The following is a 14157-nucleotide window of genomic DNA, read 5'->3' on the forward strand; positions in this document are numbered from 1 at the left end:
TTTGATGATATACCGATATCCATTAAATTAAATAGTACAAAGGGGGAGAAGATTAACATAAACCTATTCGATGCATAGATCTAATAAGAAACATACTGGATAAGCCTATCCCTAGAGAATCCCATTAGAAGTTTGACGATTCTTAAAGCGGCAGGGTGCCGATACCGATATATCGATGTGGCGAAATTAGGGTCTCTGTATAGACATTACTAGCTCCTAGTAGAATTGGCTCGAATACTTTCTTGGTTTCTTGTAGACCAATATGTTGCGCTCCCCGGTTGATCTGATTTTGCCTGTCTTGAGCAAAACATCGCCATTTTCAAACAACTACAATGGAACCAAATACCAAGATGACAAATTAAGAGATGCCAGAATACCATCTATAGTAGGGATAGAGAGCATCATCGTCCAAGATTGATGGACCCCATAATCTTTCATTGTCCACAAATCAAAAGAACCGCGTTCAAAGTAATTGCAGCAGACACAAAGCCGACCATCTAGGACAACTATACCAATGGCATCTTTCCAACTTACTAAAGTATTTGGCACCTTTGTGTAATTAGGTTGTGGTATATCTTTGTATTCATAGTTTGACAAGTCTAGGGACACAATCACTGGTGAGAAATCATGATAATTGGATTTGTCACAAAGGACCATCCAATGGAATCTACCGTTCACAAAGTGACAGTCAAAATAAGTGTCTCTAAGATCATGAAGCATAGTGTAAGGGAATGGTTGATAAATAGGCATCCAAGAATCAGTTTTCAAAGAGTATAATTCGACTCTGATAGACCTTTTCTTCGTAACCATATCATTTAGATTTGTGATGAGCCTCACAACTACATAATCATCATTGGCTGAGTCATAACCCAACCCATAATGGGGTTCTGTTTCCTCATGACTCAGTGAAGAAGAATTGGGAAGTCGTCTTAACTCATTGATGGTAGGGTTCCAAAGACATATCTCAAACCAATCAAAACAACCTAACGGGGGTCCAAAAGACACGCAGAATAAACCGTTAACATGCGAGCAAAGAACAGCCACCGATATGGAATTTTTCCTAATTTTATCATTGCTAGCAGCATAGTTAGGTCTCCAGGCGATATTTGTGTTGTTATAACAAGCAGAAAATAACGAGCAAGATACCCTGAGATCAAAATCAATATTAGCAAGCAGTCTTTTAGATTCCAAATTGGTACAACTTTGGGCATGTCGGAGGTGTTTGTTGTGGAAGTGGGGGTCACATATTAAACAGGAAACAATTTGGATACACACTTGAAACGATGGAGACACTTAACCGGAAGCCTTGAGAGAATTTCCACTAAGATTTCCTCAGGAAGATTCATTGTTGATCAATTAGGTAAAAGTATGGTGCATTTATTACTAATTATTAGTAGGACACAAATAAGAATTTGACAAGAATTAGGCGGCACCGAGAGCGTGCTTGCTTCCATGTCCATATTGAACTAGGAAACCTCTTTAAAGTTTTTGCTAGCTACTACTAGTAATTTATAAGAGTAATCTGCAATTTACCCCTGAATATTTACCTATTTTTTATTTTTATTTTTTTTATAATTTACACTTTGTTCTATTTTGGGCTTGAACCTAATTAGAAGAAAAAATTGGGGTTAAAGATTTAGGGAGTATTTAAATTGTGAGTTGGGACATCACGTTCACACATGTACTCCGTTTGATATGTAGCTTTTTCTTGTAATTTGTACACAAGGCATTCAACATCCTATGAACTTATGACCAGAAATTCTTAATAATTAAGGCTTCCTCAACACGATGAATCAGGGCTACACCATGGAGATTGACCTGACGTTTCTAGTGCCCAGTGAAACACGAAGAGAACCAATTATTCTTCCTTAACTAAGTCAAAGAGCGGATTTGTACTATTCTCGTTAAACGATACCCGTTGGCCCAATTTCAATCAAGGAGGCTATCGCTACCTGAAAGAAACCCCCTTAGTTCGCAACACGGGTAACATAATCATCCAAGCAATTCAGATCACAAGATCAACGTGGGATGCATTAATGCAGAATTAAACAAAGTAGAGATTTTGGCATCAATCTTTTTGTGCAGTTGAAAACAAACTAAATCGCATTATTTTCCTCGTATTGTATGCTCAATGTTATTCCTCGAGTTACCGTTGTACTTGTACTATTAAGGCTTTAATAATATATTCTTAACGTAAACATTGAGAATTTCTTATCTACTACTCCATATAATTGTCAGGGAAGAATACATGTTCGACATGTTTGTTTTCGGTACTTAAATTTCAAGACCAAGACTCAATTGAGAGGCTGTGCCCCAAGTTTTAAAAATTAGGTATATGGACCCCTATTAGGATTAGTGCTAATTAACTCAAATCTAGTTATTTGACCTTCAAAACCAGCCCCCAAATTTTTAAAATTATATTTTAGTCCAAATTAATAAAAAGTAATAAAAAAACCAAAATATGTTGTAAATATATTATTTAAATGTGGTGTCTATAACTTCTAGATGTAACTCCCACATATGTGTAGTAGTACCCCCATCTCGACTATCTCCTCATTGACCTCCCACACCCCAATTATCTTCCCCCACATTCTCAAGGGTTAATGCCATTATTTTGTTTTTGAGAATACTTTTTATCAAAAAAACGAAAAGGTGCCTATATCATTTGAATGGTTGAGACTTTTGGTTGTATTATGTATTGAAATGAATTCAGAGAGCTACCCAAGAAGTGTCGTTGATTGATGTACTTGTATAGCTATTAGACACAGCTATTGGCAAAAGGCATAACCCATGATTGCAACTGTTTAATTTCTATACTAAGGAGATTAATTGATATGCTGAAATTAATGCATGTAATTTATGATATATTTTCAATGAAACTATAAAAGAAGGAGACTAGGCTACTCCGCACTGAATTCATGAAATTGTGCGTTTACTTTATAGGCATTTTTCTTTTTTTTTTAAAAAAAAATTACTCTAAAATTCATTTAGAAATAAAAGTCTGCAGTACCATCATAAGGAGATGAAAATGTTTCTGGAAATTACGAAGATACGAACACACTGGAATATTGAGATGTGTAAATTTTGTTGTTGATATTAGTCCAACATTCGTTTTGTTTTTTTGCTGAAATAGGAAATATTATAGATACCATTAGAAGTATCAGTTTGATCCAAGGGGCATTTTATACAATTATCACTATCATTTTCAGTTCTTGTTATGTAGGAAACTATTGTGTACAAGTCTCCATTTCAATTATTAATTTTATATCTCCGATTTTGATGTTTCTAGTTATCAATTGATGTATAGAAAACCTTGATTAATTAGTATATGTCTAGATTTTCGTACTACAAATATATTGGCACTTTTGTGGGTTCAACGTCTACATGTTGTAAAAAATTTCTTTTGTCATGTCATATTTTTTTAATGACAAACTTGGTTGAGTGATTTTATAAGAGCATAACTCTAAGTTGAGTGATTTTATTGATACAAAATAAAGTTGAATGACTTTGTTACATAATTTCTCATAATTGAATGACCTTTTGAGATATGTAATCATTAGTTACATGTATAGTGCAATCTGATTCTCAAGTGACACTCTGCTTTTGTTTTTCTGTTATTTCCTTTCCCTTAAATTATAGAATTAACAGTAAAAAAGCTGAGCATGTAATTAAAGTGGCATATGTGGTTGGTTTTGAAAAATAAAAAAATTAAAAACAACGCCGAAGAAAAGTTTGAAAATATAAATAAATCTTGGGAGCCTTTGTGTTAGTTTTGGGTAACATTTAGTATTTGTTTGATTCATTTCTTTATTTCTGAAAGGAAACCGTAACCAAATATTTTTAACTGTAATCTAAGGCTTCTCGAAGCAAAATGTGGCAATGAATTCGAGGAAATGCAGAATTCTGAAGAGAAGGGAACATATAAAACATTATTTAATTGAAGAGGCTTAGAAGAAGTCGGAAGAAACGAAGTTGTCAGAAGAAATGAAGTTTCAGTAGATAAAATAGAAAGAAGATTATCATTTTCAATCATCACCTATGACGAACCAGTGTAAGAAGAGGAAGAAGATAAAAGTGATGGATTATTCGTCGTATGCCCAGAAGCACTAGAATCAGGAAACTATACCGATGGTTGAACCTCCTCTATATTCATAGCGTGAAATGATTGTGGTAGAAAATTAGGAACATAGGAATGATTGAACGGTTCCTACACTCCAAAGCAAGTGTGATTAAAGTGGATGCAAATTTGACATTGTTTTTAAGGTGAAAGAGTCACCCAACAATGCCATCACCGGAGAAGAAGGTGAAAATGTGGTTGAAAACCAACCCATTGATTATTAGAAAAAGAGATTGATTTCGACATCTACCTCGGTTCGATTTACCACGACCATGCCCATTATGTGACCCTTTTGGGTATTGATTAGCATGAGATAGATTTGAAGAATGAGGTTGAGAAACCAGTTGTGCTTTAGTGGAAGCAACCAAAGAAGTGTGAGAAGTGCAATCGTCATTGTCTATTGCATTAAATAGGTGTGAATTGTAGATGATCTTTTGCACCTTTTCATGAAAAAGGCTTCACACTTTTCATTCCTTACTTTGTTGGCTTTAAATACTTAGTCATTTTCATCAGATTTTACTTACGAAATTCTGATTATCTTCTTCTTTCTTTCTGCACTTCAAATATATTCTGTGTGATTCATTGTATCCGTTGATGCGTTCGCCATTCGCCGGGTTTGAGGAATATTGTTATGCTAGTGAGTTAATTCATTCTATCCTGGGAGGATATATGCCATAACCCCGGGCACGTGAGGGGAATAGTTTATTTAAGAAAACACTGTGAATTTAGTGGGCTCGAGTTATTCCTCTTTACATTTATTTTCCAGATTCTGTTTAAGTTATTATCAAATACAAATTGATAACATTAATATGAGCTTCTTCAGTAAGTAACAATGGACACAATGCTAGAAAAAATGGAGGACTTCTTGGCGCATCAATCTAGAGACAAAGGTATGATAAGAAGGTGGAAGTCCTTGGAATAACTAGGTCTAAATCATCATCAAGAATAAAGGTTTTTCAAGCTATTTCTAAGTGAACGAGAAAAGAGAATGCAATTGTTGGATATAATCCTCCATGGAAAGTGAGCCTTTCTTAAAATTCCGAAATTTTGATTTCGGATGCGGGGACGAGGATGAAACTCGATCTAGGTAAAGTGACGTAGAATATCATGCTTGGTTAGAGGTGTCACAAACGTAGTTGAAAAGTGAGTTAAGAATTGGAGGGAGAGAGGTGTTAATCCTACCGAGAGTTATAGTGTCACATTAAATCCACAAACGATACTATCACGGGTTGATGTTGAGCATGGAATAGAGCCATCAACTAAGGGAAGAAGGTTTTGGCTTTTTAGAACAGTAAGAAAAAACCTTCTTTCCTGTAAGATAATTAACAAGATATGTCAATTCAATGGGTACAAAATCTTTAATATTGGAAATAGTTGGAGGAGGATTTGGAAGACCCAAAGAGGATTGAGAGGAGATGACTTGATTTGAAGAAGAAGTTTGAGCAGAAGAAGTATAGTTTGGGAAGCCATGGTGCTCTTGATACCAAGTTGAAGTTTTAAAAGTCATAAACTAACACTAAAGTGATGATGAAAGGCACAACGTGAATAGCAAGGCTAGAACGTGTGTTATTTATAATTCAAGTACAAGTATGAAACTATCTAAAGGTAGAAAACTAACTATAACATGACTCTATAAATTATATTTACAATAATATTTTTGTCAACAACAACAACAACAACAAAGCCCGCATAATCCCACCATGCGGGGTCCGGGAAGGTAGAATAGTGTACGCAGACCTAACCCCCACCTTGAAAGGTGGCGGTCAAGCTTCCGAAAGACCCTACCAAGAGAGAAAAAGAGAGGAAAACAAAGAAAACAAGACAAAAGGTCGTATAGGGCCAAGCATACCGAAAACAATATGAAAACAAGAATAAACAAAAGCGAGAAAATCGCGGGAAGAAATGTCTGAAAGAAAGGAGCATTAATCAAGCGTGATAAATAAGATAAACAAAGTACACGGCCCAACAAATATAATAGTCAATAAATGCGTAAATCAAATGGCGTAAAACAAATGAGCAAAATCGCAACTCCTATGGTGAAAGGATAAGCCACCTAGCCTTCTATCCTAATCCCCGAGTCCTCATGCCCTCCTATCTAAGGTCATGTCCTCTGCGAGTCTGAAACCGTGTCATATCCTCGTCTAATCACCTCTCCCCAATACTTCTTCTACTCCTTTACCTCTCCCGAAACCGTCCATAGCCAACCTCTCATACCTCCGCACCGGGAGCATCCGTGCCCCTCTCTCTTCACATGCCCAAACCATCTCGGCCCTCGCTTCCCGCATCTTGTCCTCCACCGATGCCACTTCCACCTTGTCTCGATATCTTCATTCCTAATTCTATCCCTCCTAGTGTGCCACACACATCCACCGCAAGTAAAGATTCGGATTTCCGTGACTTTCATCTTGAACGTGACATCTCTTGACCGGCCAACACTCCGCTCCGTACAAGAAAGTCGGTCTAACCACCACTGTCAGAACTTGCCTTTAAGTTTTGGTGGCACTTTCTTATCGCACAAAGACCGAGGCGAGCCTCCATTTCATCCACCCCGCACTAATACGAGGAAACATCATCGTCGATATCCCATCTCCCCCGTATAATAGACCCAAGATACTTGAAACTTCCTTTCTTTTGAATGGCCCGGGTACCCTCACTTCCTCGTCACCTCACGCGGTACGCCACCGAACCCGCACTCCAAGTATTCCCGCTCTCGTCCTACTCAATTTAAATCCTCTAGACCCAATGTCCGTCTCCCGGCCTCTCCGGGCCTTATCGTTAACTCCATTGCGAGTCTCGTCAATCGGGGACTATGTCATCCGCGAACAACACACACCAAGGCACCCCACCTGTATTTGTCGCGTCAATTCATCCATCACCAAGGCGAATAGAAACGCCGCGCAGGGCCGATCCCCGACGACAACCCCATTAGAACAAAGAAGTGCTCCAAGTCTCCTCCTTACCGTCCTTACCCTCGGTCTTAGCTCCATCATACATGTCCTTTATCGCTTAATGTACACCACACAGTACACCTTTATCCTCCAAGCATCTCCATGACCTCTCTTGGCACTTTGTCGTAGGCCTTTTCTAGAACATGAATACCATGCGCAAGTCCTCTCTTCCACTCCTTATATTGCTCCACCAATCTCCTTACAATATGAATGGCTTCTCGTAGTTGCAGCGCCCCGGCATGAATCCAAACCGGTTCTTCGAAATAGACACACCTCTCCTCACCCTCATTTCCACCACATTCTTTCCCACACTTTCATAGTGTGACTTTGTAGCCTTGATACCTCTATAGCTTGTTTAATCCTTTGAATGTCTCCTTTGTTCTTGTACTCGGGAATCATTATACTCCACCTTCATTCTTCCCAAGATCTTCATTGCCTTGAAAATGACATTAAACAACCTGGGCACGCCCATTCCAAGCCTACTCCCCGCTCGCATTCTTCCAAAATTCTCACAGAATCTTGTCAGTCCTGGGCCGCTCTTCCCCGCGCATCTTACGAATTCTCCCCTTCACCTCCTCGACCTTTATACTCCTACAATAACCAAAGTCGCGACGCCTATCGCAGTGCTCCAAGTCTCCCAACACAATGTCTCTCCGGTCTCCTCTTTGTTCAAGAGTTCATGAAAGCATGACCGCCATCTCTCGTCTAATGCTGGTTTCCTCTACCAACACTTGGCCATCCTCGTTCCCCCGATGCACTTCACTCGATCCAAGTCGCGCGCCTTCCTCTCTCTTGCCTTGGCGAGCTTAAATAGCTTCTTATCCCCACCTCTCGTCCTCTAGTTCGCACAGAGGCGTTCAAAGGTCGCCGTTTTTGCCGCCGAAACTGCCAACTTCGCCTCCTTTCTCGCCATCTTATACTTTTCCCTGTTCGTCCGCTTCTCTTCATCATCCTTGCTATCTACCGTTCCTTCTCTTCATCATCCTCGTCCTTCATACAATAATATTTTTGTCAACTATCAGTAATTCTAACCTGTGGCAGAGTTAACCTGTCGTATTTTTCGCGTTACTAATTCTACTTTCAATGAACGTTTATTTGTAATGATCTTTAGGTGACCTTGGTGTATATGAAAGTTAAAATCGATAGGACTTAGTAGTATTGTCATGAGAAAGTCAAGTCCGAAGTTAGACACATGGTCCTTAAAGGAGTTAAGGTCACTCTCCTTATAGATGCTAATTAACGTCCGCCTCCAAATGCAATAGTACCAAACAGTGAACTGCTTTCTTTACTGTTAAGGTAATTAAAGTTTATTGAGTAACTTCGGCAAAAACTTACTCACACCGGTACTTACACCAGATTATATTTTCCATGGTTAAATGATAAAATGAGGTAAATTACATGTTGATTGACCATGGTAAGTGATTAAAGTGTATGTGGAAGACTTATGTCCTGTATCCCTTAGATTGTTGTAAACACGAGGTAGGAAAGTTTTTTCCCTTTCTGATCCAATCTGTACTTTTTCCTAATTAGGAGGCTTGAAAGAACTTATGAAAAAGAATCTCATAGATAGGTTATATAGTAGTGTACATGTTACTGGATACAAACACCAGTCTTCTACCTTTCGGGAGTTTTGAATAAATATGTAAGTTTCTGATGGAACAAGAACTGTCTCAAGCCAATGTCCTCAAAATACCATTGAAGGGAAAAAAGTTGCTATACTAGCAAAGGACATTGAAGATTCAATTTGTAATTGTTAAATTAATATGAATTTGTTTTAACATTGACAGTTTAACTGATTTTGGTTTTGCAAGTCATTTACTTTGTCTTTTATATTACCAAATGAGCCAAATTATAGTTGAAATACCTAGTACTGTAGGTCGGTTTAATTATGCATTGTCAGATGCAAGGAACTTAAACTCAATATTCAAAATCCTCATGCTTTGGCCTCTATCCAGTATTGTGGCAGTGACCTTTACCACTGTGCTAATAATAATTTTTTAGCCAGATACACCTTGCTAATAACTATGCAGCAATTTAGGACTTGTTGTTTGGGTTGAGTTTGGTGAAAAACGGAGGAGGCATTAATTGCTTTCCCTTCTCGGCCTTACAAAGCCTGTGCAAGACTGCTCTCCTATGAATTTTTGCCATTAGAGGAAAAGATGACGAGGAACGAGGAGAGGCGATGCCTGGCGGTGCAAGAGGAAACCCTCTCACTTAAGAGTCGTTGGCCAAAGAAAAATGAGAGAAAGAGGGGGGACTTCCCCTTTAGCCTATGAGGTGGGCCGGGTCAACCCCTTAATGGGTTGGGCCCAGCCGAATTTTGAAGAGTTAAAATGGGGCCTTGTCTGTTAACATATATACATGATATACAACATGTGTATATATTCGTGTATACACATATATGGTGAGGGCAGTTCATAAATTTAATAAGTGGCCAAATTGAATTAATGTCCATTAATTGGACATTTTCAAAATAAGCCTCCATTTAAACTAATTGGTCAAATTTAGAAGAAATAATAATAATAATAAAAATAAATAAATAGGTTTTTGTCAAAAGACCTTAATTAAATTTGTCTAGTTCAAATTATTGTCATAATTGACTAATAGCTAATTATTTTAATTATAGCCACTTAGTGACAATTTTCAAAAATCAATTACAATTGCAACTTAATTAATTATGATAAAAATTCAATAGTTTGATTAAATAAGAATTGAGGGGTAAAAGGGTTAATTCACTTAATTAAACATATTCCAATATTAAACAGAGTAAAATACTTTGCAAATTGACATTTTAACAATTTGGAAAATTAAATGAATAATTATGGCAAATTATCCTTTTTTTTCCGATTAATTTAGCAAAAGTATTATAATTGTGAAAATACTTAAAATAATATTATAGAAATTATTTCACCAAACAAAATTAGTAACAGATTATCTAAATATTTTTTAGAAAATTACTTTGACTTTCTAAAAAGAATACATATTTCCCTCTGTTTAATATTCAAGGGCTCTGGGTAATTAAAGCAAATTATGGGAGGTCAAAAATTAGGTGTCAACAATTGCCCCTTCGGTGCTCGGGGATGGCGGGACCATCCCTAAGCAACGAAATTTGACTAATCCTGATTTTTGACTGACCCAACTTATATCCCCTCTCGTTTTTGTGGAATTTTCAAAATATATGGCCGACCTGTTTTTGTTTCTCACATATCTCGTGTTTCATGAGAATTGTGCCGTTTTATAGTTTGACTTAATTATGACCTCTAAATGCAAATTTAAAGAAATCTCATTTTTTTCGGGTTATTAAACCGGGGAAACTGAGTTGATCAAGTTGGAGTCGGATCGAATCCTCGGTATCGATCCGTCACATATCCCTATTTCGGGAATCAAGTCACTTGCAGCTCGACTTGACTAGAGGAAAAGGTCATCCCCAGTGCGAGTGCCTTCAGGCGTGCTTTCACAGGTGTCCGACCGTAGCGAAATAATAAAAACAAACAAGGCACATAAGCAAATAGGCAATCTTGTGTGGCTGAGCATGGTGAGGAGTGATGCTCCAAGTCCTGGCCGGAGAGCTTGACTCTCATGGGTACCTTATCTCGACCGGCTGCATAAGAGAAGGTTCCACGTTTGCTCCTCAATCTATCTGATTTGACTTGATCAACCTGCTATGTTTGTCGGCTACAAATCTGCTTCAACCTGCTATGTTTGTAGGCTACAAATCTGCTTCCATCTGCTGAGTAACATTGATTTTTGGGTGATGAATACTGCGGTCATCTGGCCGAGTTTACATCGTCTTGTCTTTTTGAGCGAATACTGTGGTCTTTTGACCAGTTTTACATCAACTTTTTGGGGTGAATACTGTAGTCTCATGACCATTTCACATCGTTTTGTCTTTTTGGGGCGAATACTGCGGTCTCCCGATCGGTTTTACGTTGCTTTGTCTTTTTGGAGCGAGTACTGCGGTCTCATGACTGGTTTTACATCTCTTTGTCTTTTTGGGGCGAATACTGCTGTCTCATGATCGATTTTACATTGCTTTGTTGTCTTGCAGTTTCCAGTAGTTTATATGCATGGCCCTTGCAGCAATTGAAATAAATGGCCCTCTTGGCATGTTCGTAGGAATGACTCTCTTGGCATGTTTGTATGAATGACCCTCTTAGCATGTTTGTATGAATGACCCTCTTGGGATGTTTGTATGAATGACCTTCTTGGCATGTTTGTATGAATGGCCCTCTTAGCATGTTTGTATGAATGACCCTCTTGACATGTTTTTATGCATGGCCCTCTTGGCATGTTTGTATGAATGACTCTCTTGGTAGCAGGAAAATAGATATGCGATGTCCCTCTTGGCATGTTTGTATGAATGACCCTCTTGGCATGTTTGTATGAATGTTCCTCTTGGCATGTTTGTATGAATGGAACTCTTGGCATGATTGACCTTCTTCTTCATCATAGATCGTGCGATAGAGCCATGATATAAGAATTTTCCTTTTCCTAACAATGTGTTACGTTTTCAGCGATGCCTGTAAAGAGAAAAGCTACAAAAGTAGTTCGGAAAGACGGCAAGGGTACAGTGTGAGAACCGAGCGGTACCACCGACGTATATAGAGCGGGTACCTGCCTCCCCCTTCCGACACCCCGGGCTTCCCCTCAACCGCATGCCTTAGGTCAAGAGGGCGAAAGAGGCTATCCACTTGCCGACTCGGTTAGCGCCGCTCGTGTGCCCAACGCATGCACCGTGTCACGGTGATAGAGTCACGCCGCCAGAGCTCGTGATTTCATTAGTTTGAACCTCCGGCATCTCCTTGGGTCAAAAATCGGACAGATACCTCCGCAGCTTTATAGATGGAATGTTAAAAACATTGCGGGCTAACGTAGCGTCGGGATGTCGAGTCGAGCAGAGTCGTCAATAGATTATAATGTTGCGGTTCATTGGTATACGGCGGGATGTCTTCAGAGGAGTTAACGCACCTCCACCGGTATGGCAGTTTGTAGACGCTTTCCTCTCGACACTATTTGTCTCCGCAGGTTCTACGGCCGGGCCGACAGTTCCCGAATCTTAGACAGGAAATACGCAGGTTCGAATATAGCCTCGCTTTAATTGTTTGGCTAGGTATGCTCCGGCCATGATACCAGATATTGGGAGATCGCGTGCACCGTTTATAAATGGCTTAGGGCCGCATTTGATGGACGAGTGTTTGACCGTTTCCACTTCGGTGACGGCATGGATATTTCTCGCATCCAGATCATGCCTAAAATTTTGGAAGAGCGGCGTTAGGTAGCTGGGAACGAGCATGAGCAAGGGCCTATAGCAAGAGAGCCGATCGTCTGAACCCGCAGCGAGCTAGATGTGAGTCGTAGGAAGAAGTATTCTAGGCACCCATCCATGTACACTAGTGCACCTCCATGATTTACTAGAGATTTGATCGCCCCTATTAGCTCCCATCGGTCAAAATTTCGTGAGTTTCTGGGTTCTCGCAGATGGGTGATTCAGCCAGACGAGACCACCTTTACCACGATGTACCTCCGGTGGTAAGCTATATCGGGGACAAAGGCCGATCAGGTTCGCATGTTTGTTGTTCATGCCGCGGGGCCGGCCTGTGAACATATGATGCGTGACTATCCATCGAGAGGTAGTAGAGATACGGTTCATCCTACAGGGTCAGCAGCCGGTTCTTCATCATTTATACGCCCTTCCGGGGGGCAAGGCTCACAGACACCAGTGGGTCGTGGTAGGGGTAGAAGAGAGGCCTGGCTCGAGTGGTCCTCAACAATCGTATTTATGCACCGTCGGACGACAAGATCTAGAGTCCTCCCTTAATGTTGTCATAGGTATATTGTCGCATCTTCTCACGACGTGTATGCATTGATTGATCCAGTTCTGCCATCGTCATATATTACTCCTTATGTCGTCGATCGTATTAGGGTGAAACCCCGAGTCAATTAAACCTTTTCGAAGTATCTACACCCATCTAATGACCCGTTGATAGCTAGTCGGTATATAGAAATTGCGTGGTCGTGATTTGTGACCATCGTACTCGGCCGATCTAAATGAGTCGAGAATGGTGGATTTTGATACGGGTATGGATTGGTTCGCTTTTGTTATGCCAATGTTGATTGCGCGTAACAAAAGTGGTTCGTTTCCAGCTCGGGTGAACCGCTTAGAGTGAAAGAGAAATACAGCATCCCCGAGAGGTGGGTTTATTTCCTATCTCAAGGCAAGGAAGATGATTGCTAAAAGCTATATTTATCATCTAGTCCGAGTCCAAGATACAGATCCAAAATCGCCGACTCTTCAGTCTATTCCAGTAGTGAATGAGTTTCCGGGTGTATTCCCGGACGAGCTTCCAGGTCTTCCACCCGAGCGGGAGATTGATTTCGCTATTGATGTGCTACCGGATACTAAGCCTATATCTATTCCTTCTTATAGAATGGCCTGCCCGCTTAACCGAAAAGAGTCAAGGACCAATCAAGGGATTTGCTCGAGAAAGGTTTTACCAGGCCTAGTTTATTGCCATGGGGAGCACCCGTGTTGTTTGTAAGGAAGAATGATAGCTCCTTGCGAATGTGTATTGATTACAGACAATTGAATAAGGTGACGATCAAGAATAAATATCCGCTTCCAAGAATTGATGATTTATTTGATCAATTGAAGGGTGCCAAATGGTTCTCAAAGATAGATTTAAGATTCGAGTATCATCAGGTGAGAGTTAGAGAGAAGGACATTCCAAAGACAACCTTCAGAACTAGATATGGTTATTTCGAGTTTCGGGTAATGTCGTTTGGATTAACTAACGACCGCGTGTTCATGGATTTGATGAATAAGGTGTTCAGCCTTTTCGGACTCATTTGTGATTGTGTTTATCGACGATATCCTGGTATACTCTCGATCCGAGGTAGAACATGTAGATTACTTACGTGTTGTCCTTAGAGTTCTTCAGGCTCGGGAGCTTTATGCAAACTTTTCAAAATGCGAGGTCCGGGTTTAATTTCGTGATTTGTAGGCCATATTATTTCCCACGGTATTGGCGGATACCCGGAAGATCGAAAATTGGCCGGGCCCAAACCTATGGAGATTTGTAGTTTTCCGGTTTG

The 14157-nt window shown here is 39.7% G+C and overlaps 1 protein-coding gene across 1 annotated transcript; it reads right to left on the bottom strand.

Annotated features, from left to right (window-relative positions):
* Positions 1-327: 327 nt before the first annotated feature.
* On the bottom strand, positions 328-1346 carry LOC132057865 (F-box/kelch-repeat protein At3g23880-like). The gene is made up of 2 exons (XM_059450454.1): positions 1276-1346; positions 328-1147 (listed from the first exon to the last, which is right to left on the bottom strand). Exons 1-2 carry the CDS (start codon positions 1344-1346, stop codon positions 328-330), a joined length of 891 nt encoding a protein of 296 aa, XP_059306437.1.
* Positions 1347-14157: the final 12811 nt, after the last annotated feature.

This window comes from Lycium ferocissimum, chromosome 5 (assembly GCF_029784015.1).
Source record: "Lycium ferocissimum isolate CSIRO_LF1 chromosome 5, AGI_CSIRO_Lferr_CH_V1, whole genome shotgun sequence".
Taxonomy (NCBI): Eukaryota; Viridiplantae; Streptophyta; class Magnoliopsida; order Solanales; family Solanaceae; genus Lycium; species Lycium ferocissimum.

Bases quoted from the DNA above. Each gene is read 5' to 3' on its own strand.
- LOC132057865 (XM_059450454.1), bottom strand. From the start codon at position 1,346: ATGAATCTTCCTGAGGAAATCTTAGTGGAAATTCTCTCAAGGCTTCCG. The intron at 1,148-1,275 runs GTGTGTATCCAA...TTTTGATCTCAG, and splicing joins AAGTGTCTCCATCGTTTCAA to GGTATCTTGCTCGTTATTTT.